Genomic DNA, 20,400 nt, shown 5'->3' with positions numbered 1-20,400 from the left:
GTCATGATTTTATAGACCTCTATCATATCTCCCCTTAGTCATCTCTTTTCCAAGCTGAAAAGTCCCAGTCTTATTAATCTCTCCTCATACGGCAGCCGTTCCATACCCCTGATAATTTTTGTTGCCCTTTTCTGAACCTTTTCCAATTCCAATATATCTTTTTTGAGATGGGGTGACCACATCTGCACGCAGTATTCAAGATGTGGGCGGACCATGGATTTATATAGAGGCAATATGATATTTTCTGTCTTATTATCTAACCCTTTCTTAATGATTCCCAACATTCTGTTCGCTTTTTTGATGGCCACTGCACATTGAGTGGATGTTTTCAGAGAACTAACCACAATGACCCCAAGATCTCTCTTGAGTGGTAACAGCTACTTTATCTGTATATAGCTGGGATATGGTTTCCGGTGTGCACTACTTTGCATTTATCAAAGGAGCCGAGCACCTTTCCCTCCCGGTTTCGGAAGGGGACGATTGGCAGGAGGAGGGAAATGGGCTAGTGGAGGCAGTTTGAAGAAAGCCTCGAGGGAAGCTGACCAGGGAGCCCCTGCATCTCCTCTCACTGTTCCTGAGTGGGGAAGCATTGTAAGCCCAGCCAGGGAAAAGTATTTCCCAGACCCCCCAAAGCAGGCACCCCCATTGCACCTCCCTCTGCCCCAGGGCTCCCACCAGTGGCAGACCAGCCCCCATTTCTGCCACCTTGAACCCCACCTTCATTCATCTCAGGCCATCTTTAGATTGAGATGCTCTTCGGGGTGCCTTGGGCTGGGATCAGCCAAGAGCGCAGCCCCGCTGTGTGCTCCAAAGGGAAGGTGGAGGGAAAAGCGCAAACTGACCCTGTGCAGCCCCCACCCAGCACTGTCAGGCAGCACCAGCTCCATGGGGCCAAGGGCACCCACTGCCCCTCGCCATTCCTGGCCCTGCGACATACATATCTTAGAGGTCCAGAAAGGGGATAAATGAGGAAACCTCTCCCCCTCCGCCCCAGTGTCAGCGCTCTGCTCTCGCCTACCCAGCCCATCGCAGCTCAAAGCAACTGGGGTGTCAGTCTGTGTGCACCGGGGGAGTTCAGAGTCCTGAGTGCACATCGTGGCTTAGAATTAACAAGGGGCCCTGGCACTCTCCTCCGTCCAAGTCTGACACCCCTGCACTGAAGCAAGGCAGAAAGGTACCAGGTCACTCTGCAAAGACTCCAGGCAATGGAGAATCCACCCACCCCAGTGAGTTGGTCCAGTGGTTAATCCCCCTCCCAACCCCCTTTGAGTTTGTCTAGCTGGGAAAGGGGGAGAACCACTGGGCCTTGAGCCATCACATCCACTGCTCACTGCCCCTTACACGGGGCATAGATAGAGACAGATACTACAGCCCCCTGGCAAGGCACCAGCCATTACTCAGCCACCTGTCTGTAGTCCAGGACAGAGGGGACCAGGCCCCCACCCGCACATGCTGCTCCCAGAGGAAACAAGGAGCAGCACCAGTCTCTCTCTCAAGTTTATTTTTTAAATCAGCAATTTCAGTAACAAAACCACTAAGTGGGGAGTTGGGCCCCTCTCCCAGAGTGTGATGCCCAGCGCCTGCCCCCTCCAGGCACTGCCCAGTGCTGTCTCCCCCCGATCCCGCCCCATGTCAGCTCAGACATCATAGTTGGGGTTTTTGCGCAGGATGACGAAACCCTCAAGGATGGGGGTGACTGGCAGATGTTCCTCTGTGGCCAGCTCTGCCCGCTCGCCGTGCGCCAGCAACACCGGCGTTGTGTGCGTCTGGAAGCCAGTGATTGTCTTCGGTTTGCCCGCCTGGCCCACCACGTCTACAGCCTGGACGGGAGGCGAGAGGTTAGAGCTGAGGGCACAGAGGCAGCCCGGATACCACGTATCACCCGCCGAAGTCTGGGGCCCAGAAGCCAGGACAGGCGCTGGCGAGGCTTCATCACTGGCATGAGCCATCAAGGCCTCTGCACTGACCCAGCAGCTCCTGGGAGGAAACAGACCCACGTCCCCATCCAGCCCAGGGACCTCAGAACGGCCCCACTCAATCTGCTCAATAAGCTCACCTGCCACGTCACCCTCTAGCCAGATCCCGCACTGATGAAAGGACCCCTCCCCAGCCATATTCCTGAGGGACCCTGCCTCCTTACCTGCCCCACCCTGACCGACACCGGCAGAGGCCGCAGCTCCTCGTCAAAAGTCACCAGCATGCGTGGCTGCATGGCAGCCACCAGCCCGTACAGAACGTAGTGGGATTTGCCCAGGATGACTAGGGGGAGAGAGAAGGCACGTTAGGGCCCCCAAGGCTCAGTCCAAAGTGAGCTCTTGGTCGCCTGGCTGCTGCCACCTGCCATGGCAAGGCAGCCCGACAGGCCGCAGCAGCCTCAGTACCAAGATCGCAGGCATGGCCCTGCCCATCCACCTCCACGAGCGAAAGGCAAGGCAGCCTGCCTGCTAGGAGAGCCTGCCAGCAGCCAACACAGCAGGGGATTCCCTGGGGCTGGGAGCAGCCATCTGCCCCACCCGCACCCTGGAATAACCTCCCTTTGGTCCCAGAAGCCTGCCTGAGGGGCCGGCTGCCGTCTCCCTCCTCTCCAGGAGGATCAGACACAGGTACTCACTGTTGCGCACATCCAGGAAGGACACTAGGACGGTCAGCAGCCCCGCGACAGCCACCTGGCTCATCAGCTGCCGGTCGCTGTGGTAGGGACACAGGGTGAGCGTCCCCTTCCCAAGGTGGGTCAGACCCTGCACAGCAAGCAAAGAGCACGTGAGCGGAGGGGGCTCAAGAGCAGAGGATGGCATGAGACCAGGCAGTGATGCCCCAGGCACACCTCTCACTGAGCAGGCGCTATCCCCCAGCGGCTGATCAGTCCAGCTGACCTCTGGGGCAGGACGCAGCTGGGAAGCGCTCAGAGCACCAGAACACCCACCCACCCCCAGAGAATCAGGGCCAGCCGCTCCGGTAGTCACCTGGGCCAGCCGCACCATGAAGAGGTTGTTTGGGTCTTTGGCATGGTACTGGGCCAGCTGCCTCAGCATGGCGGCCAGCCGGGCATTGTTGGTGCCTGCAAACAGGAGAAACGGGGTGAGCAGGAAGCCCTGGCAACAGGCACAAATCCTAGGCTGGGAACAAGCATCCAACTTCCCTCCCAGCCAGCACAGGACAGAGTCTCTCCCAGGGCGCTGGGCCACATGCAGCCCCCCAGCTGGCAGAACCCACACGCTGCATTCGACAGCTTCAGGGCACAAGTGCCCATTAGCCACCCCCACCCCCAGAGATCCTGCCCTGCCGCTTCCAGCAGGCCCAGCTCCCCTGGGCCCTTCCCAACCTCACCCAGCAGAAGCTGGCAGTATCTGACCAGCGGTCCAGTTGACAGTAAGGCTCTTGCCAGCCAGGAACAGGTGGCCAGGCGAGGGCAGCCAATTTCATGCAGCCGTTGGAAGAGGCACCGAAGCTATTCAGCCCCTTCCCCGACCCGCTGGCACCCCGAGCCGAGACGCCAGCTGCTGTGCTCAGACAAGGAAGCCCTTGAAGGCAGCCTGGATGATGGGGGGTGTCCCAAGAAGCAAACTCCATCACCGGCCCACCTCCCACTCGGCGCCCCCGGGCCCACACAGCCCTTACCGCTGCCCACCATGCCCATGGCAAAGATGGAGTTGTAGGAGACCTCGGGGTCAGCATCATGGGAGAACTTGCTGAGGGTGTCGAGGATGTTGAGGCGCGGGTTGGAGACGGAGATGAGCGCCAGGGCGAGGGGCACGGCTCGGCGCAGGGTGGGCTCCCCATACCTCAGCTGCACAGAGAGGAGGAGGGAGACATTATTAGCCCCCAGGGCAAGGGACTATACCCAGTGCCAGTCACTCCCACGCCGCCTGGCCCAGGCCATTCTCCCTGTCCCTGAATCCACTCACGAGTCAGGGACTTACAGCCACTAACCGTTTCTGGAACTGCCCCAGGGCTGCAGCAAACGAAAAGCCCATCGGGGCCCTCTGGTGCTACAGCTTCCAGACCGGATCCAGGGGACCAGAGAAGCAATGGCCTCCCCCTGAGCGGACACGGCCCCAGCCTGCCGGGAGTGGGGCGGAGGGTTAAGCACTTGGTTTGAGGGCAGCGCCCCAGCTTGGCGCTCCCCACACACTCCTGTGCCTGCTCCCATCTGCGTGTCCCCTTCACAGCCTGGATCGAGCTCCATCGCACCGAGCCCTTCACTAGCATTCGGCTCAGCTCCGGGCACCTCCCTCACCCTGCCATGGGGTGCCCTGCCCCGCAGCCCCCAAGGCAGAAGCCTCCGCCCCACAGCATCACTCACCAGGTGGCCGAACGTGCGCAGAGCCATCTCAGCGCCGATCTCCTCCCCCATGGCGATGAGCGCGATCCCCAGCACTGCCACGCCCTGCAGGAGAGGTGATGGAGAACTGGCCGGGGCGCTCCGTAACCCCCCTGCCACAGGCTCCCCAGGCTACATGGGACCAACCCAGAGCAGGGTTTGGTCCCCCTTCCCCCAGGAAGAAGGTTCTCTCCCGAATCAACCTCCCAGTATGAATGGCTACACGTTGGGCCCTTCTAGTACAGCTCTCTTTGGGGAGCAGGCGTCCATGCTACCGCAGCTCAGCTGTGCAGAGACCCCACCCTGCCCAGCCCACTCGACCCCTCTGGAAAGCTCTCATCTCCGGTCCAGGGAGCTGCCTTTGGCCACCGCCAGCACTGGCAAGTTCAGACAGTGGGCAGTTCTGCTGCAGGCCTGTCCCCCACCCACAAATCCAGTAGGGCCAAGAGAGATCCCCAGTGCAGCCTGGGGTCTCCCCACCAGGAAAGGGTCCAAGCAATGGGGCTCGTCTGCCCAGACCCGCCCCCGCTGGGCTCCCTCCCGCCCGTCCCACCTGGTGGGCGCCCATGTCAGCCGAGCTCTCCTTCTTGTCCTTTTCCTTCTTGTCCTTCTTCTCCTTGTCCTCCTCCTTTTCCTTGGTGTCGAAGTGCTCGCTGCAGATATGGAGCAGCTGCTGCACCTTCAGCACGTTCCCCGAGCCTGGGGGACGGAGGGACTATGGTGACTCTGGGCACTGGCCCGGCCCAGCCCACCCCCCCAGCCAAGCTGGCCAGAGACTCACCCGCGTAGGCGCAGATATCGACCAACGTGTTGGCAAAGCTGCGGAAGGGCTCTGACACCACCTCCAGCGCCGCCAGGATAGCCTCGATGGCCTCCCCCTTCCCTGCCGAGAGAGCACAGGGCAGCCCGTTAGAACAGCACAGCCCCGGGCCCCCCTGCTGACACACACCAGGCTCAAACCAGCAAGTCCCAAGCTCCTCAATGAGCGTCCCTAGCCAGCAGGGTCCTGAGCAGCACCAGTGTTTCTCCACCAGGGGGTGCAGTGCACACCTGGGGCATGGCTGGACCTGCTCAGAACATTCCAGATCCTGCAACAAATGGGACTTCCACCCCCCACCTTCCCCCAACACCCATCTCTAACTGGTACACCAGCCCCAGTGCCCATAGCACCTCCCTCTGCTGCCTCTCAGAACCCAATGCCAGTCCTTGGCAGCTGCAAAGGATTATGGGACCCAATGGGCCACAGAGCAAAGTTTTCATGAACCACCCTGTGGGCAAAAGGTGGAGTCCCTTATCTATAGCGCTACCCCCTCAGGTCAGCCAGGAGCCCCTGCCCAGCACTCTGAGCCCCGAGAACAGGCTCAGACAGTGACAGTGCCCTGGTGTGACGACGTGGGACTGTTCTTAAGGTTTCCTCTGACTACTGTAGGGGTGCCTCAGTTTCCCCTATGCATTTCTTAAGTCTCTAGGTGGTGGGATAAGGGGGTGTAATTGTTGCGGAGCAAAGGGCCAGGGTACATAAATGGCCAACAATCTGTCTCCTGGCAACGGATGGCCTCGGCCCTTCCCCCCTGCAAGGTGAGAGCTGAAGGGTTGGAGAACAAAGGAATCCAGTGACCTCCTGGCCCGGGAAAGGGACAAAGCCCAGAGGAGGAGGGGGTGGAGGATGAGTTAGTTTGGGCTGGCTGGGGACATGGAGTGAAGTGCAGACGTGGTTGTCTGGCTCACTACCCCCCCAAAATGGACCCAGCTGAGGTGTCCTGTTCTCTGCACCTACAAGCTCTGTGTTAGACCATGTTCCTGTCATCTAATAAACCTTCTGTTTTACTGGTTGGCTGAGAGTCACATCTGACTGCGGAGTTGAGGGGCAGGATCCTCTGGCTTCCCCAGCACCCCGCCTGGGTGGACTCACTGTGGGAAGCGCACGGAGGGGCAGAGGATGCTGAATGCTCCGAGGTCAGACCCAGGAAGGCGGAAGCCGTGTGAGCTTCTTGCCCTGCAGACAGGCTGCTCACAGAGAGGAGACTTCCCCAGAGTCCTGACTGGCTTCGTAGGGAGCAGTTCCAGAGCATCGCCCGGGGGACTCCGTGACACCTGGTGAGGTGGGAAAGGCCACGCCCACCTTGCCACAGTCCCTAGGTCATCCCTGGCTCCACAAAAGCCTGCTCCACCCCTGCCACCATGCGCACATCTGCTGAGCCCTGAGCCCATCCTTACCCAGGTGGTTAAGGCCCAGGCCGAGTGGCAGCCACCTGGCGTAGGTGTCCTTCAGCTCAGTCTCCGATTTCTCCATGATGGTCTGGAGGATGGTGGAGGTGACGTCCCCGTTGCACGAGCCCACAGCTATCATGCCACAGGCCAGGGCCGTCACGCCGGCCACCTGGGGCGGGAAGGAGGGAGAGCTGAGCTCAGCAAGTAACCCCTGTCAGCTTTCGCGGACAGCTCAGAGAGGCTCACACTGGGAGCCTCTGGGCTGGGGAAGGGGAGAGGAACGAGGGCAGGAACAGCCAGAAGCAACTGGAGCTGAGCATGTGAAGCAACCTCAATGCTTGGGCAGCGGAGGGTCTGAGGACTCGGGTTGAGACCCAGAGGTCTCCGGAGACCATGCGCTCCCACAGACTGGGGGGGGAGACGTCAGGTCCCATTTCGCAGGGTATCCCGAGGAGCTGCAGCTCAGGGACCCACTCCCCCACCTGCCCTTTATCACCGCTACCCTCCGCCCATGCTGGGGAGCTGCTGAGAGGCGCGGCCAGAGCTTGGGTTGGAGCCAGTGTCCATACTCCCGCCTCCACCCATGATGCCATTGACCCTCTCCCACCCCGAGATCAGCGCGCTGGCCCGGCCGGAGCCCTCACCTCCATGCTGGACTTGGAGTCTCCCATCACGGGGAGCAGCAGAGTCAAAACGTCTTCCCGGTTGGACCCAGCGTAGGCCAGCCCCAGCCTGCAACAGAACCCCAAAGGAGGATTAGTCATGGGAGCCGCCCCGCAGAGGGAGTGGGGGCTGGGCAGGCCCTTACCCAAAGATGGCGCCGATCCTCATGGTGTTGCTGTTGTGGAGGACGTAGTCAGACAGCAGTGCGAGGGCAGGGTCGCACTCGTTCCTCACCCCCGAGTTCACAATGCCACAAGCGAGCAGGGCTCCCGACTGCAGGATAAAGGCACCATCAGCCAGACCATCATGGGGCTGCCTTGGGGACAGCTGGCACATGCAGTTATTGCACCACACGCAACAAGGGGCGACCAAGGTCTACCCACAGGGCTACACCCAAATCACACGAAAGCGAGCAGGTTGCCTTGGTCAGAACCCGCACAGAGGTGCAGCCTGGGGGAACTACAAGCCCCATGATGCAATGCTCCATCGGGACCAGCTCAGGTGCATTGCCTGCTGGGACCTGTAGTCTCCAAAGGTCATGCCTCTGCATTAAGGGGGCACCAAGGGTCCCCTAGTGAATCTAGGCCCAAGGGGGCCCCCTAGTGAATCTCAATGAGCCAAGCTTCAGCCAGGGAGCACTGTGGCACCAATCACCAGTCAGGACCCAGAGAGGAGGAGAATAACGCGGCAGTTCTCAGATGGGGTGAAGCACTCAGCTGGGCGGACTGAGGTTGGTATTTATGTCCCTGGCAGGTCTGGCCCATGCAGCTACGCCACCAGGCGTGCCAGCATGTGAGCCATGGCTCCATGGCCAGTGGGGCTGCACCTTAGCCCGGGCCCCGAGCAGCACCACCCACCTTAATGTAGTCCTCGGAGGAGTACAGGTACTTGTCGATCTGCGTCAGCCCCCCATCCACGTCCCACAGCAGGATCATCCCCAGCGAGGCTGCAGCGCTCAGCATACCTGCAGCACAAGGAGAAGCCCCCACGTCAGACTTGGAATCACGACCTGGCCCCACACCCCGAGACGGGAGCTGGGGTTCCCCTGTGGCTCCTTTCCCTTGCCCACCCCCTCTTCCTAACATGCTGGGCACTTCCACTGGGGCATTCAGCTCTTTCTGCAGCCTTGGTTTCCCTCTGCTGCTTTTGGGGGCCCAATCAGGGACCAGCCCCGGGGACAGAGGGGCACAGAGCTCTGCAGCACGTTCAGTGGCAGCTCCATTCTCCCAGACAGTCAGTCTGGATACTCCATAAGGGCCAATTCCTCCATCACACGCTGCTGGAGCGTTTGGCCTTGACTCCATGTGAAGGCGGCGTTTGAGACCTCCAGGCAGGGCCTGGGAAGAGATGTATGGGGGAGGCAGGCAGGCGTGCTGGCCTGTAAACCAAGCTGCCTTCATCTATAACCAGAGAGGTGGCCTGCGAAGACTCCAGGCCCCAGCATGCAGTGCAGCCTGGCAAATCAGGGCCAACTGGAATGCTGCATGTGGGGGATATATAGTCCCCATGAGTTACAGCGCACTCCCCAGCTCCACCATTCTACATTCAAGTTCACACGTGGCTGTCAGCTGGTGTGACCCCTGTGGGGCGCTCTCCCCATTAGGATCAGGGGACCCTGGGAGTTACAGGCACGAGCCAGCAGGATTGGTGATTTAACCCACAGAAGCGAGGACTTAGGGGCAGAGAAGCTGGATCAGGAGTTCCAGGCATGGGGCTCAGGGAACATAAGGAGCATCCCTTGGAAAAGCTGCCGGACACTGCCAGACACAATCTCCCAAGCTGCCATTTGGAAAACCTCCTGCAGGGCCCAGTCCCAGAGGCAGCGAGAGTCCAACCGCCCTGTCCTGCCCGGCTCACCATGATCCTTGTTTTTGTACAGCCACTTATTGCCGTCATCCGTCAGCAGCTTGTCCTGCCCGAAAGCTGCATTCACAAAACCGTTCACGAAGGACGAGGCCAGGTTCATCCGCGCAGAGTCCACCTGGGAGCCGCTGCCGCCAAACCCTGAGGAAGCAGAAACCACGGAGTGGGCTGGGCAGGGCATCACAACGCGGCTTTGCCAGGCCCACAGAGCTCGGGAGCATCTCCCCATGCCCGGCCCTCCTCAGTAGGGCCCTGAACATCTGAGCGCCTGATCCTGGAGGATCCTTTACCCTCCCCACCCTGCTAAGCCCCCGGGAATGGCCAAGGAGTCCGAGCCAATTCAGCGCAACACAGCGGGGTGCTGCATAGACAGTGCACCCCCGGGGCTGCAACTGTAGATGGTCCTGTCCTGACGCACGAAAGGCCAGATGCCCGCATGCTCTAGGACAGGGGCGGGTAAACTTTTTGGCCTGAGGGCCGCATCGGGTTTCTGAAATTGTACAGAGGGCCGGTTAGGGGAGACTGTGCCTCCCCAAACAGCCATGCATGGCCCGGCCCCTGCCCCCTATCTGACCCCCCAGCTTCTCGCCTCCTGACTGCCCCCTCCCCAGACCCCTGCCCCATCCACCCACCCCTTCTCTTTGACCACCCCTGGACCCCTCGCCCCTAACTGCCCCCCTCCACCCCATTCAATCCCCCCCTTCCTGACTGCCCCCACCAGGTCCCCTGCCCCTCCCACCCCCCCCGCTCCCTGTCCCCTGACCACCCGCCACCCCATCCAACCCCTCCTCTCCTTCCTGACTGCCCTCACACGCAGGGCCTGCCCCTGTTCAAGCCCCATTCCCCGCCCTCTGACCATCCCGACCCTTATCCACGCTCCTGACCACCCCCCGAACTCCCCTGCCCTCTATCCAAACTCCCCCCCCCACTCCCTGCCCCCTTACTGGGCTGCCTGAAGCACCGGTGGCTGGCAGCACAGCTGCACCAGGAGAGGCAGCCGCGCCACACAGAGCACCGGGTCAGGCCGGGCTCTGCAGCCCCGCCGCCCAGAGCATTGCGCCACGTGGTGGCATGGCTGCGGGGGAGCGGTGACAGCCTCCCAGATCAGGTGCTCAGGGGCTGGGCAGGACGGTCCCACAGGCCGGATGTGGCCTGTGGACAGTAGTTTGCCCGCCCCTGCTCTAGGAAAAGGCGGCCCACTTAGCTAAGGCTGCACTCAGCGGCACCCCAGCCCCGAGCAGGAGGAAGTGAAGAAGGAGATGCAGCTTTCGCTTACGGTTATTTTCCAGGTGTGTTTTGTAAATGTCATCTGGCACTTTGGGCTCCATTATGTCCAGCTGCAAAGAGGGGGAGAGAGGAGGAAGTCACCTCCCCAGCCAAACCAGCCATGCTCACAGCCCCTCTGAAGGGACACTGCGAATGGCAGCAACAACCCGAGCCCTCTGCAGCCTGCTCCTTGCCGTGCACAGGGTCAGTACACCGGGGCTCTTCCTGAGGTGACCAAGCACGGATTGGAAGTGGGGGGAGACCCGACTCGTATGGGGGGTGTTTGTGCGTCTGACCTGGATGACAGTCTGCTCCCCCGAAGAGCCCCAGTTTGAGGGCAGCCTGGCCTCTGTGCCAGCTCCCAGCGGTTGGGGACCTTGGTACAGCCCTGAGCCTTCTCCTCACCCCGCCCCAGCTTGCTGGAAGGCCGGGCGCCTCACCTCTCTGGCCAAGGCCAGGAAGTTGCTGTTGAGCTGGACATTGGACATGATCTCGGTGAGGTCCTCGTACTCCTCCACGTCCTCGTTTAGCTCCAGGAAGACGCCGTGGCGACCCAGCATGAAGGCCATCTGCTTCTGGATGACCCTGTGCCGGCGAGGGGGGGGCGGGGGGGAGAGAGAGTCATTGCCGGGCAGCGAGGACCTGAGCTCCCCTCCCCTTGGCACAGATCTGCTGGAGTACTCTCAGTACAGCTCCTTTCTCCCCTCAAACAGACCCGACCCCACCTGAGGAAACCCAGCCGGTCAGGCTGCCCATGGCTCTCCCATCCTCCCAAATTCCCAAGAGCAGCTCCTAGATCATAAGCCAGAGGGAGATGTGATGGCATCAGGGGCTGGGCCAAGCTGTGACCCTGCAATGTGGTAGGACCTTGCTCTAGAGGTCAAAGGGAACTTCCCAGTCAGCTTTGTGTCAGGCCCGGAGACGGCGCCTACATCAGGAACTCCTGTTTGCTTCCTGCCCACTCGCCTGTGTGGCAGAGCCGTGGCTGCCACGCCGGCCTGGGAGGAGGTTCCCATTCCAGGGGCACGCAGGGACCAGCCAAGAGAGCAGCTGCTGTGTCCCCTCCCAGCAAAGCTGCTGAAGCTTAGCCCTTCAGAATCGGCCCAGCGGAGGCAGCAAACAAGGCCAGGGCAGAGTACCAGAAGGAGGACGGCACCACGGCAGGGGCGTCCCGCCATCCACTCTCCGTACCTGGAACCATGGTACAGCCAACCCACCAGGCCTGTCAACAGAGCTGGAGCATGGGAACGTCAAGACTAAAAGCTTACGTCTCTGCTGCTTGAGCTACAGGAGTAACTCCCTTCGTCAGCAGCTGTAGTAGATTCTTATCATACGACTAGAGGGGGATGATGAGTCTCACTCTTCTAGTGTAGGTGACGCTAATCAAGCTCATTTCATGCCCCATCCTCAGCGGTCAGGGAGAAGGCTCAAGTTTCAGTCCAACGCCCACAGGGGCAGGACAAGGGGGTTCCACCAGATCAGCAGCCTTAGAGGTCAATGCCCTGAACAAGTAAAGCCTGGGCAGCAGGAGGGCAAGCCTGCCCACCACAGTACTACCAACAGAGGGGCCTTCTTGGGCAAGCAGCGGGGGAGCCAGTATCCCTGGCCCATTTGGTCCTTGGTCTCTCTGCTGACGCTGCCAGCAAGGGACCAGTTAGTGCCAGTTGTGATGGTTGTTTTAATGATGAAGCCACCTGTCATGCTACAAGGTGAACCGAGACCCCAGACTCATTCCACAGCACTCAAGTCCCCTCAGGTGGCGCTATCACCCAGTGGCTCCTGGCCTGGCCTAGGAGAGGGGACCTGGAGGCGGTAGGATTTGTACCCCATGACAAGGCAAAGGCTGGTCTACCGCAGCTCCCACCCCGAGCAGCGCCCTGGCTCTGAAAAGCCAATCTCCACCTACACGTCTTTGCAGGAGGTGAAGATGTCCTCCACCAGCTCCATGTCGTTCAGCATGAGGGCCAGGCGCAGGGCTTCCGGGTAGCGGCTAAACTTGCGGAAGATTCCCAGGGCACAGCGGAGGAGGGCTGAGTTCTCGGGTTCAGGGACGTAGCTCACACAGCTTCGGGAAGGAGACACAGAAGAAGGTAAGTCCAGCTGCTACTGAGACCAGCAACAGACAGGTCTTACTGCTCAGCCTTGGGCTAGATCTGGGCCAGTGTACAGAGCCCTGCATGCTCCAGCCAGCAGCTCACTCTCACAGCATAGCTGTATCAAACGCTCCCAGTCACCTGGAGCGGGAAGCATTCCAGCAATCATGGCACGCTGCCATCTACTCAGGGACTCCTGCACCACATAAGGGTGGTTTTCAGCTTTCAATAGGACAGGCAGAGCTCAAACTGCAAAGGGCCAATCCCCATCACAGAGCAGCCCAGCTCCCTCACCTGGTCAGGTAGAGGCAGACTTTGGAGTAGGCGTTGTCGTCAATATATTTCTCTAGCATGTCCATCTGCTCAATCTCCATCAGCAGGTCACAGGCTTCATGCTCTGCATTGTGGGCCATGTTGTAGGGCACAATCTCCTTCACCAGGGTCAGCAGCATTTCCCTCTGGGCCTTGTCAGCCTCATCAACCTCCTGCCATTCCTTAGCAACCTCGCCCGCCAGGTGTCTGTGGGGGCAAAGGGAAAGAGACCATCATAACACAAAGCAACAACCTGGGGCTGAGGGCAAGACGGCTACAGCACCACTTCTACAGGGCTGCGATCTCTGCAGTGCTCAACAGAAGCTGCGTGCCCTCGTCTGAACAGGGCAACAGCCCACAAGGGGCTAAATCCTGGGAAGGGGGGGATCATGGCTGAGTTACGCCTGTTGCTGGATAGTTCACAGTCCTTCGAGGAGATGATTCCCAATCAGATCAGATCAGACATGTCATTGAAGTCCAGCAGCCCTCTCTCACAAACATCCATGTCTGAACATCCAGCCCTCAGCCTCCGGGGGCAGCACCCACGCAGTCCCACTGACTTTGTTAACACCAGGGAAAACAGACGCTCTTTGGGGCAGGCATCCAAATGGGCAGATTTTCCACCGTCTCTGGGATGTGAGGAAGCACAGGTTCCACACTCTAATGCTTGGGCATTAGCCCCCAGCCTGGTCCAGAGATTTGCAGTAGACTTGGGGAACTTCAGTACATACCAGCCAGTGCACATCATAAACATCCTAAGGCAGAGCTCAAAAGAACCACTCAACTTGTTCAGGGAGGGAGCTGGCCTGACAGGCTTTAGCTCAAAAAAAAAAGTGGCCAATCTTAGTGGTTGTAAATAACTTTCTAAACGTGAGCCAATGCAATGCCATCTACCTGAGCCTGCTGACCGACAGCTTTAGGGTCTCAGTAGCTGCTCAGCCCTTTACAAGGAAAAGAGTGAAATTTACAAGCTTTGTTTCACAGCTGCCTCCATCCCCAGTCACCAAACTGACAAGAATCAGGTCAATTTCACTCTGCCCCTGGTTTGGGGAATCTGATCTGCAGAACCAGAGGTTCTTAAAAACTGGCTGAAAGGATATGTTAATATTTTGTGAAACAACAAGGAGTCCAGTGGCACCTTAAAGACTAACAGATTTATTTGGGCATAAGCATTCGTGAGTAAAAAACCCACTTCTTCAGATGCAATATTTCATGAAGTACAGATATTGTGCAGGGGGAATGCGTATGGGGAGGGAGACACAGGGCCAGTGTTAGGTCCAGCCTTCTTTATGAAAGAGAAGGGAGTAAAAAGTTCATTAAATTTGTAAACAAATACTCAATCAAAAGGAGCGGCAAATACCAGTGAGGACAGAGAAACGATACAGACAGACCAAGAGAGACCGGAGACATGGACAAAGAAGAAGTTCATCTTTAAAAAAAAAAAAAAAAAGAATGATTTTGAGATGCTTATGCATAGGCCAGAAGGGCACAGGCCCTCTTTCTACAGCCGCAAGAAGACTTCACTGGGAACTTGCACTCAGCTCTGGGCCCCTCCATCCCAGAGGACTCAAGTCCTGGAGCAGGAAGGGGGCAGCCCCATTCTACACAGCCGGGGGGAGACTGTCTGGGGCATTGTGCCTCAGACTACCACACTGATACTGACAGGTTGGCGGGAGTTCAGAGAAAAGCCATAGAAACAGTCCAGGGGCTGGAGGTTGTGTGGTACACCTCTAGCCTGATATAACGTGGGTTCGCATACAATGCGGTAAAGCTCCGACATGCTGCTCTGAGTGGCGTATTAAGGGTGCCAGGCTGGGGCTGAGGGGTTGGATAAGGGGCAGAGGGTCTTGGGGGCGGTCAGGAGCTCCCCCAGCACCGGGTCTGGGAGGCAGGAGCTGTGGGGCGGGGCACTTTTGGGAGCCCCGCAGTCCCAGAGTGACCCGGGGGATTAGCGGGGGGCCGGGAGCAGCTCGCTCCACTTCCCTCACCCCAGCCCCAGCCGTGTCACTCGGGGGAGGGGGTTTGGGGGAAGGGATCCCCCCGCACTCACTGGCGGTGGGAAGCAGAGCAGCCCAGCCCCAGCCCGCTCTATTCCGCCAGCTCCCAGCCGCGGCGCTCCGCTTCCCACCGCAGGTGAATACAGGGGGCATCCTTTCTCCAACCTCCCCGCACTCACCGGAGGCGGAAAGCGGAGCGCCGTGGCTGGGAGGAGGTGGACTGTAGCTGGCTGGGGCCGCGTTGCTCCGCTTCCCGCCACTGCCGGTGAGTGCCTGTCAGGGGGCAGGGTGTGAGGATGGGGTCAGAGCAGTCAGGGTACAGGGGGGCTGGGTAGGGGGTGGGGTCCTGGGGGTGATTAGGGATGAGGGTCTGTGGAGGGGGTGGTCAGGGAACAAGGAACGGGGGGGCAAAGCAAGTTCAATATAATGCGGTCTCACCTATAATGCAGTGAGATTTTTTGTCTCCCGAGGACCACATTATATCGGGGTAGAGGTGTATCATTAAAAGTGATGAGTCTACCTAGCTTGGCAAGGCAACTGGGAAAGCAATGATCCCAGCATGGGCATACCTGGGTGTAAGCAGAAAGGAGGGATATTATTCACATGGCTGGAGCTAGAAGGAACGAGATAAGAATGGGCACCGCCGACTATCAAGGTCTTCTTGTCAGAGAAATCTACCCACCTTGCTCATCACCCTGGACTCAGACCAAACAGCCTGAGGAACAGTTTCCCAAGGGAAATGGGGGACGAGCCCCATCATAGGGGACATTTAATCAGGACTGGATCACGCATTACATACACAGTAGGGATCGATCCGGGGGTGGACTATGGAGCCAAGTAGAGTTTTTTCCACATGACTTCTAGGAATCCTATTCTTGGCCCCATTTCTCACCTGACATATTCATGTCCCCATGATGCCAGCTCCTCCTGGGACCCCACTAGCCGGTATTTCAGACACTCTCGCTCCCCACTCATGGTCATCGCCAGAACGGAAATTATGTCAGCTGCAAAACGCTGTGGGAGAAAGTTCTGAGACAGTCACCCACATGCCAGCCACAGAGCCTCCCGAGGGCCCAACAGGAGCTGCAACTACAGCACAGAGCGCTAAGTAGCACCACGCCCCTTCCTGCACCCTCAGTGTGGAAGAGTGGCACGTGGACACTGCAGCACGTGGACACGGCCAGCACCCAGCATGCAGTTTGATTCAAAACACGTTAGCGGCATGACAAGCTGCACACGTGCTGCCAAATCACTGCAAAGAGTTACACCTAGCAATGCACTCAGCATGTGCGGGGTTCGATCCCCCCAGCATGGGCAGAGCTCGAGCCCCTGATCACCTTGTTACTGTCCGGTGCTCGGTTCAGTGGCAGGTGCTGTGTAGTCTGATGCAATCTCAAAATCTTTCCTCCGTTTGCACACAGATAGCGAGAGTCAACTTGTATGCTACACAACCAGGCTGCTGCACTGCCATCCCCACCTGCCCAGTGATTCCAGCCCCACACCGAGCAGCTACGAACCACCCACCTTGTTCTCTCCAGGAGCCATGTTCTCATAGATCTCCTTCAGCTTGCCATAGTGCGGCCGTAAGAACTTTAGGGGCTTCGGAACAGAGGTCATGGAGGTTGTGGAAGAACGGATCTGCCTACGCAACTCCTCCAGGGCGGGGCGATACAGCGACGTGTCCTTCTCCTGCAAGGATAAACTGTCAGGAAGTGGCAGCTGCCTGTTCCTTCTAAGCACAGGCAGCCAGGCTCAGCAGTCAAACACCTGCCCAGCCAGCCAGCTCATGCGGAAACGTACAGGACTCCGGCTTCTACCAGCTTTGGCACCGTGCTGCGGGACTCAGCCAGACGTGAATCACCGGGGGGCTCCTTGGCCACATGCTTGGTGGACAGACTGGTCTCATACTGGGCTCAAACAACGCACCAAACACTGCAACAAAGACCAGCTCCACAGAGCAGCCTGAAAGTCTCTGCACCGTCTAATTTCACACAAATATCCGGGGAAGTACGTGAGCTTTGCCCATACATCTGAGGCTGGCAAACTATAGCTCTGTCAGGCTCATGGAAAGAACTACTTCTACAGTCAGGGGTTTGATAGCGAAGCCCCTTCTCCCCCCAGCAGGGGCACCTTAGCCAAACTCAATTGCTGTAATGGTACGAAGAGAAAGCCTGGGTCCCTAAAGTAATGACTAGAAAGGAGACATTTAATAGAAGATGCAGTTGTCTTGCACTAAACGTGCTTCTCCTGGGGTCTGGGAGGGTCGGGGACTGTAACAGGCCAGCAATTGCATTGGAAGTGAAGTCACTACTGAGTGAATGTTGTACGCAGGGGAGAAAAATCTCTTAGGTAAGCAGCCACCTGTGAAGCATGGGGTTTGTCATCTCCAAACCCAGGGCACAAAACCCAGAGACCAGCCACTGGCTTACACTGCTTCCAGGCCATCAGAGGGTGGGAAGGGGAGACTGTACTCTTACAGACAGCTTCACATCCAGCACCCACTTCCCCCATTCAAACAGGGGAGCTCCAATACTGAGCGGATCCTGATACTGCCCCTCCAGAATGGACCCAAAGGCTGGGGGCGCTGCCTAACACAGAGACGCGACTTGAGGGGAGAAAGGTACAGGCCCACAGGGGGGAAGGGAACTTACCCCCAAGCGCTCCACAAGCATCTCCAATTCATCCTGCAGCTGTTTGTCTTCCTCAGACTGCAACAAAGGAGCAGAGAAATGGGCATCAGCCCTAGAGGAAAGTTTCCCACAGCCCCACAAAATACCAGCAGCCAGGGAGGCACAGGGGAGGGACCAACACACGAGCTTCAGGTTACACACTGTGCGTCCAAGAGGCTCCTCAGCTGGCAGAACCAATGACTGTAGGAGCACACGCCTTTACCTGATTTGCAACCCCACTTTGTGCTTCTGACAGCAGCAAGACGCCTGGCTCGCAGGCAGCCCCAGCCATCACAGCAGAACAAGAGCCGGCACTCTGCTCCCGGCCACAGGCTTGGAGAGTTCCTGCCCCTTCTATTATTCAGCCCATTACAACCAATGCAACTGCTCAGTTGTGCACAAAGGGAGCCTAGCTCTACAGCTCTCATCCTTCCTTATCCCTCCTCTTCCTCTGTGCTCCTTGTGGGCAGGGACCATGGCTTTCACCAGTTCAGTGCAGCACCTAGTGGCCTTCAAGGAACCTTATAAATAGGGCCCTACCAAATTCATGGCCATGAAAAACATGTCACAGACAGTGAAATCTGGTCTTTTATGTGCTTTTACCCTATACTATTCAGATTTCATGAGAGAGACCAGCATTTCTCAAAGGAGGGGTCCTGACCCAAAAGGGAGTTGCGGGGGGTCAGTCACAGGGTTATTTTATGGGGGCCGTGGCATTGCCGCCACCCTTACTTCCGCACTGCCTTCAGAGCTGGGTGGTCAGAGAGCAGCGGCCGTTGGCCAGGCCCCAAGCTCTGAAGGCACTCCCCGCACCAGCAGCAGATCAGAAGTAAGGGTGGCAATACCAGACCAGGCCACCCCTACTTCTGCGCTGCTGCTGGCAGCGGCTCTGCCTTCAGAGCTGGGCCCTCAGTCAGCAGCCACCACTCTCCGGCCACCCGGAGCACCACTGCCAGGAGTCATGCAGAAGTAAGGGTAGTAGTACTGTAAACAGCCCCCTACAATAACCTTGCAACACCCCCCCCCCCCACACTCCTTTTTGGGTCAGGACCCCTACAATTACAACACCAAGAAATTTCAGATTTAAATCCCTGAAATCACAAAATTTACTATTGTCATAAAAATAAAGGGAAGGGTAACCACCTTTCTGTATACAGTGCTATAAAATCCCTCCTGGCCAGAGGCAAAACCCTTTCACCCGTAAAGGGTTAAGAAGCTAAGAGAACCTCGCTGGCACCTGACCAAAATGACCAATGAGGAGACAAGATACTTTCAAATTGTGGGGGGGAACAAAGGGTCTGTCTGTCTGGATGATGCTTTTGCCGGGAACAGATCAGGAAGGCAGTCTCAGAACTTCTGTTAGTTAGTAAGTAATCTAGCTAGAAATGAGTTAGATTTCCCTTTGTTTAATGGCTGGTAAAATAAGCTGTGCTGGATGGAATATATATTCCTGTTTGTGTGTCTTTTTGTAACTTAAGGTTTTGCCCAGAAGGATTCTCTATGTTTTGAATCTGATTACCCTGTAAGGTATTTACCATCCTGATTTTACAGAGGTGATTCTTTTACCTTTTCTTTAATTAAAATTCTTCTTTTAAGAACCTGATTGATTTTTCATTATTCTTAAGATCCAAGGGTTTGGGTCTGTGTTCACCTGTACAAATTAGTGAGGATTTTTATCAAGCCTTCCGAAGGAAAGGGGGTGTAGGGCTTGGGGGGATATTTTGGGGGAAGACATCTCCAAGTGGGCTCTTTCCCTGCTCTTTGTTAACATGATTGGTGGTGGCAGCATACAGTTCAAGGACAAGGCAAAGTTTGTACCTTGAGGAAGTTTTTAACCTAAGCTGGTAAGAATAAGCTTAGGGGGTCTTTCATGCAGGTCCCCACATCTGTACCCGAGAGTTCAGAGTGGGGAAGGAACCTTGACAACTATTTTTAAAATCCTATGACTGAAATTGACCAAAATGGACCATGAATTTAGTAGGGCCGTAGTTATAAATAGTCAGCTCTGCGCCTAGAGCCCTCTTGCTCCCTACCCACAGATAGGTATGGCAGGGGGGTCTGTGCCTTTGGAGCGGGGGTAGCGGTGGGCTGGGGACAGTGTAAGACATCGGGGGGGGGAGGGCCGGAGGAGGTATCGCCAGGGGGGTATCAGCAGGCCAGGGACAAGGGGAGGTATCGGCGGCCTGGGGGATATCAGCGGGCTGGGGAGGTGGCAGGGAGGTATCGGCGACACGGGGACGGCGGGGGGGTGTCGCGCGGGGAGGGGGGGCGGTAGCTGGGGGGGTACCGGCGGGCCAGGGACAGGGGGGTACCGGCAGGCCGGGGTGGGTGTATCGCGGGGGGGTACCGGCGGGCCGGGGACGGGGGACACCGGCGGGCTGGAGCCGGGGGGTATCGCCGGGGGGTACTGGCGGGATGGGGGGATCGGCGGGGCGGGGACGGGGCCGGGGGGTACCGGCGGGACGGGGGGATCGGCGGGCCGGGGACGGGCCCGGCGTGACTCAGCTCCGCGCCCGGGCCCGGGCGGAGCCGCGTCCCGCTCTCACCAGCTCCTCCTCCTTGTCGGCCGGCGCTGCCGGGTCCTTCCGGTCCTTGGTCCAAGGCCCCCCCGGCTTCTCGTCGCCGCCCCCCGCCGAGGTCCCCGCCTGCTGCCGGCTCTGGCCCCCGCCGCCGTCCTCCATCGCGACGCCGCGCCCCGAACTGCGCCGGCGCCGGGTGGCTCGCGGGGCGGGGCCGAAAGGGACCAATCGCGGGGAGTCAATCCACACCGCGTGACCTCGTCCTGCCGAGGGGCGGGGATAGTGGCAGTGGGCGGGGCCATATTTGAGGGGCGGGGCCCCCGGGGAAGGCGGAGTTTGACGGGGTCGAAGGCCGAGGGGGGCCCGGGCTCGCGGCACGTGGCGGTGGCGGTGGCGGCACGTGGGGCCCTGCCCGGCAGCGGGCTCCTGGCTCGGCGTGGAGCATGGGCGGACCCGGCCCCAGGCAGCGAGTCCTCCTGCCAGGCC

At 58.6% G+C, this 20,400-nt stretch overlaps 1 protein-coding gene across 1 annotated transcript; it reads right to left on the bottom strand.

Annotated features, from left to right (window-relative positions):
- Positions 1–1,615: 1,615 nt before the first annotated feature.
- PSMD2 (proteasome 26S subunit ubiquitin receptor, non-ATPase 2) lies at positions 1,616–20,018 on the bottom strand. The gene is made up of 21 exons (XM_074963466.1): positions 19,942–20,018; positions 17,378–17,434; positions 16,251–16,415; positions 15,619–15,740; positions 12,712–12,936; positions 12,231–12,389; positions 10,765–10,909; positions 10,335–10,395; positions 9,053–9,199; positions 8,053–8,159; positions 7,341–7,468; positions 7,177–7,264; positions 6,539–6,701; positions 5,103–5,204; positions 4,875–5,020; positions 4,304–4,387; positions 3,619–3,787; positions 2,964–3,058; positions 2,612–2,738; positions 2,141–2,259; positions 1,616–1,820 (listed from the first exon to the last, which is right to left on the bottom strand). Exons 2-21 carry the CDS (start codon positions 17,396–17,398, stop codon positions 1,638–1,640), a joined length of 2,556 nt encoding a protein of 851 aa, XP_074819567.1. The 5' UTR covers positions 17,399–17,434; positions 19,942–20,018; the 3' UTR covers positions 1,616–1,637.
- Positions 20,019–20,400: the final 382 nt, after the last annotated feature.

Source organism: Natator depressus, chromosome 9, assembly GCF_965152275.1.
Source record: "Natator depressus isolate rNatDep1 chromosome 9, rNatDep2.hap1, whole genome shotgun sequence".
Lineage (NCBI taxonomy): Eukaryota > Metazoa > Chordata > Testudines > Cheloniidae > Natator > Natator depressus.
Note: the sequence above shows the minus strand (reverse complement) of the source record. Positions and strands in the feature narration are given on the sequence as shown.

Excerpts from the sequence above, each read along its gene's own strand:
- PSMD2 (XM_074963466.1), bottom strand. The coding sequence starts at position 17,398 with ATGCTTGTGGAGCGCTTGGGG. Across the intron at positions 5,021-5,102 it reads CGATATCTGCGCCTACGCGG|GCTCGGGGAACGTGCTGAAG; the intron begins GTGAGTCTCTGG and ends TCCGTCCCCCAG. Across the intron at positions 3,059-3,618 it reads CATGGGCATGGTGGGCAGCG|GCACCAACAATGCCCGGCTG; the intron begins GTAAGGGCTGTG and ends TCCTGTTTGCAG.